The sequence below is a fragment of the Abramis brama genome, assembly GCF_963993115.1.
Source record: "Abramis brama genome assembly, chromosome: 1".
In the NCBI taxonomy this organism is placed as follows: domain Eukaryota; kingdom Metazoa; phylum Chordata; class Actinopteri; order Cypriniformes; family Leuciscidae; genus Abramis; species Abramis brama.
In genome coordinates, this window is record NC_139963.1 from 74,412,434 (window position 1) to 74,416,218 (window position 3,785).

The window sequence follows — 3,785 nt, forward strand, 5'->3', positions numbered from 1 at the left end:
AAACACAACTGCAGAGGTTTATTAAGAAAATTATAGCAATCATTCAAAATGAAAAAAGATGCTAAAAACAGGAATGAACAGACAAGATCCAAGAATCCTCAAATCAGCTCCATCACACAGAACAGAGAGAGATTATACAGTCTGAGTCTGTCCATTACTGTATTAATATTATATTTAAAGCAGTTTACATATGAAGCGCAAGAGAATGACTTTCAACACTGTAGGCAAATATATCCATAAAATCCATATAAATGAAAATAAATCTGGCTTTTTATATGTAAAAAAAACACATTTGAATCTAAACTTGATTATGTCACTATAAGTGCTCAGAGTTTTTTCTCTGTTTTCTGAGAAGAAAATAAAGCAATGAACAATCCTCTGTAAGTTTTTGCTATTGTAAATATTGCTGCAGATTGGCTCTAAACTCATCAGTATTTTATTCTAATATTGTCGGCATCTCTATTTCCTCTGGGTGCTTCGAGTCCTTCCTCCCTGCAAAATAAAAGCATTGACTGACCTCTCGTATGTGTTTTTATCATGATTGCAGATTGTTCCAGATCAGATGAGTGTGAATCATCAGATTGTGTGCGGCTCAAAACTCACCAGCTCTTCTTGCACAGATGATCTGAAGAAGAATCACAGTAGGAGCAGCAAACACTGCGATCTCAACAATACTCACAATCACTGCAGGAAACATGAGAGGAAGAAGAGAAACTGTACATGACTGAAGTCAAGGGTATTCAACTATCAACAGTTATTGATGAAGCATTTACAGACTGACTGATAGTTTAATGTTATAAAGCTGTCAGTATAAATGAACGTGTCGTACCTCTGTATAATGATCCAGCAGTCACACTGACTCCAGTTTCTGATGCTGTATCAGCTGGATCTGTGGATCACGTCTGTTAGTTCAGTTCAACACATAATGCCACATATACACAACATCATCATCACATAATACTGGAGCTTCACATCACAGAAATGATGAATATGTGCACGAGTCTGTCATCTATTATCTTCTTACTTCACTCTCAAGCTGTCAGGAGGAGAATGGCAGTAGTTGAGAAGAGACTGTACTGTATTACTGTATTACTGTATTACTGTGTTACTGTATACTCTATTCCTGGTTTATATGAGAGTGAAACACAGTTGAGCTTCTGCAAATAAACCTTCAGCTTGAATGAAGGACATAAGCCTTATAATTCCTAAAGCCGACCTCCTACATGGGTCATACTAGGCTTTAATACACTCGTCTGATTTATGCAATATATCATGTATGACCCATGTAGGAGGCCAATATTGGGAATTATAAGGACTGTTATGCAGTTTATGACTTTGACCACTAATATTTTACAACTCCAAAACGTATGAAGCCATCAGAAAGAGTAGAGCCAATCTGTGGAAGTTTTCACAAATCTGTCAGAAAAGAGTGTTTTCTCACCTGAATACTTGACAGTGTATCTGACTGAGGTCTCGAGTTGATCTCTGCGAGTAAGCTGACATCTCCACTCTCTGTTGTCATCTTCATTCAGGAGTGTTGTAGTCAGAGTGATGATACAGTGATCTTGATCTGATGATGATAATATCTGATATCTGGAGTCTGTCTTCAGATCAACACCAGCCTGATTCACCCACAACAGCTCAACTCCCCAATAACTGACCCAATCATCACAGGAGTACAGAGTATATGAATACAACTGACAGGAGAGAGTCACAGAGCGGCCTGGACTGATCTCAGTCTGTGATGATGATGATGATGATGATGATGATGAAGACACTGAAACTGAACACAAGACACAAATCACAGACTCTTCAATCATCATTTGAGTTTTTAAATTGACCAGATAAGCATAAACTTACCATGAAGAACATGCAGATAAACATAATCACCAGGCCCATTCACATATTGTTGGCAGTAGTAATATCCATAATCTTCTCCTGTGACGTTCTTGATGTTCAGAGAGCAGTCAGACTCCAGACTCAGTCTCTCATGTCTCTCTGTGTCTTTATTCTTTATCCCTCCAGTAATCAGTTCATCTCCTATCCCTGAATGTCTGTTATAGTAGGTCCATGTAGTTGATTTGCAGTCAGAAAGAGCTTTATTACAGGACAGAGAGACATTTTCACCAGAACTGATGAACACATGATCCACTCCACTGGTTCCTGAAACACAATTAAAAAACAGAAGATTCAAATACAGTCTTTTATTTCTCATTTAATGCAAACCACACACTCTCCAGAATAAACTATTAGTCTTACTGGGCGTGGTCCAGTGGTGTGTCTATTGGTTACATCTGTGCGGCGGCCGGCTGGTCCTCGCAGTCCACCTTCAAGTCAAGTCAAGTCAAGTCAAGTGTATTTATATAGCGCTTTTCACAATACAGATTGTATCAAAGCAGCTTCACAGTATTAAATTAAAATAATACAACAAGGTTTGTTTCTAATGGAATTTATTGATTGATAAAATTAAAATTAAATATCCCCAAAATATCCCCAACTGAGCAAGCCAAAGGCAACAGTGGCAAGGAACCGAAAAACTCCATCAGGTGACCTAATGGAGAAAAAAAAAAAACCTTGGGAGAACCCAGGCTCAGTCAGGGGCCAGTTCTCCTCTGGCGTTTATGAACTAAAGACCGGATTTAACTGTAAGATTAAAAGTATTATATGAATGCCTGGCTGAAGAGATGCGTCTTTAATCTAGTTTTAAACTAGACTAGGCTCTCTTCTTCTCTGGGTCCCTTTCTTTGGGCTCTCTCTCTTTACCTCTATATTGAGCTCTATATTTCTCCACGCCCTGACGAAACTTACCAATTCACAAAATTAACGGAATGCATTGCTGATATAAAAAAAATGGATGACTAGTCATTTCATATTACTTAATTCTGAAAAAACAGAGATTCTAATTATTGGACAAAAAACTTCCTCACGTAATAACCTAGAATAATGTCGCTCAAGTACTGCGTTGCGTAGACCATGCTTGCCGTTCATCGAATTAACCTGAAATCTTATGGCGAAATTAGCTGCTTATATAGGCAGATGCCCCGCCCCCTTTGGCGGGCTTTGCATTAGGTGCGCCGCTTCACCAGATTTTATAGCTAGGATGTCCCACAAATCCTCTCTGTCTAATTGGATTTGGCCTCTAAATGAGCTCGATCTACCATTTACCTCTCTGGAGGCTCCGACCACAGTCTGAGCCCCTTCTGATCAGGCGCAATTCTGCCCTCTCTTAGCCCTACTGCCCTTAGGGCCCTTAAGGCCGCAGAACATGCCGTTCTGCTTGAACATAGCAAGGCGTGATTGGACTGGTTCCCTGTAGCGTCTAGTGACGAAATACGAGTAAACGTCTCGAAGGGGAACATATCGGTTCTCTGAGATAACGGGAACGAGCGTTGCGTAGACCATGCTTGCCGTTCATCGAATTAACCTGAAATCTTATGGCGAAATTAGCTGCTTATATAGGCAGATACCCCGCCCCCTTTGGCGGGCTCTGCACTAGGTGCGCCGCTTCACCATATGTTGAAAAGGCTCAGTAAGTTAATTATTGTTGGGTTATGAATCATTGACATTCGTAACTTAGTCCCACCCTCAGAGTTTAACACAACTTTTGTTCTGCTTGAAAGCTGTGGAGGGCTCGCGTGTATTCAAGCCATAGATGAGTGTGTGTAACTTTGAAAGTAAGTTTAATTTTCACATATACGGTCTTAAACATTGTTTGTATCGATATTTGTTGTATTATGTGTTGAAACATTCTGATGTTGAGTATATTCGTATTTCCGTGAAGCTAA

General features: G+C 39.7%; 1 protein-coding gene across 1 annotated transcript; it reads right to left on the minus strand.

Moving 5' to 3' along the window:
- LOC311082323 (uncharacterized protein) lies at positions 1–3,402 on the minus strand (the record flags this gene model as incomplete). The annotated part of the gene is made up of 6 exons (XM_084113086.1): positions 1–492; positions 604–684; positions 830–889; positions 1,442–1,783; positions 1,861–2,163; positions 3,237–3,402. 6 exons carry the CDS (start codon positions 3,400–3,402, stop codon positions 437–439), a joined length of 1,008 nt encoding a protein of 335 aa, XP_083969212.1. The 3' UTR covers positions 1–436.
- Between the last annotated feature and the right edge of the window lie 383 nt (positions 3,403–3,785).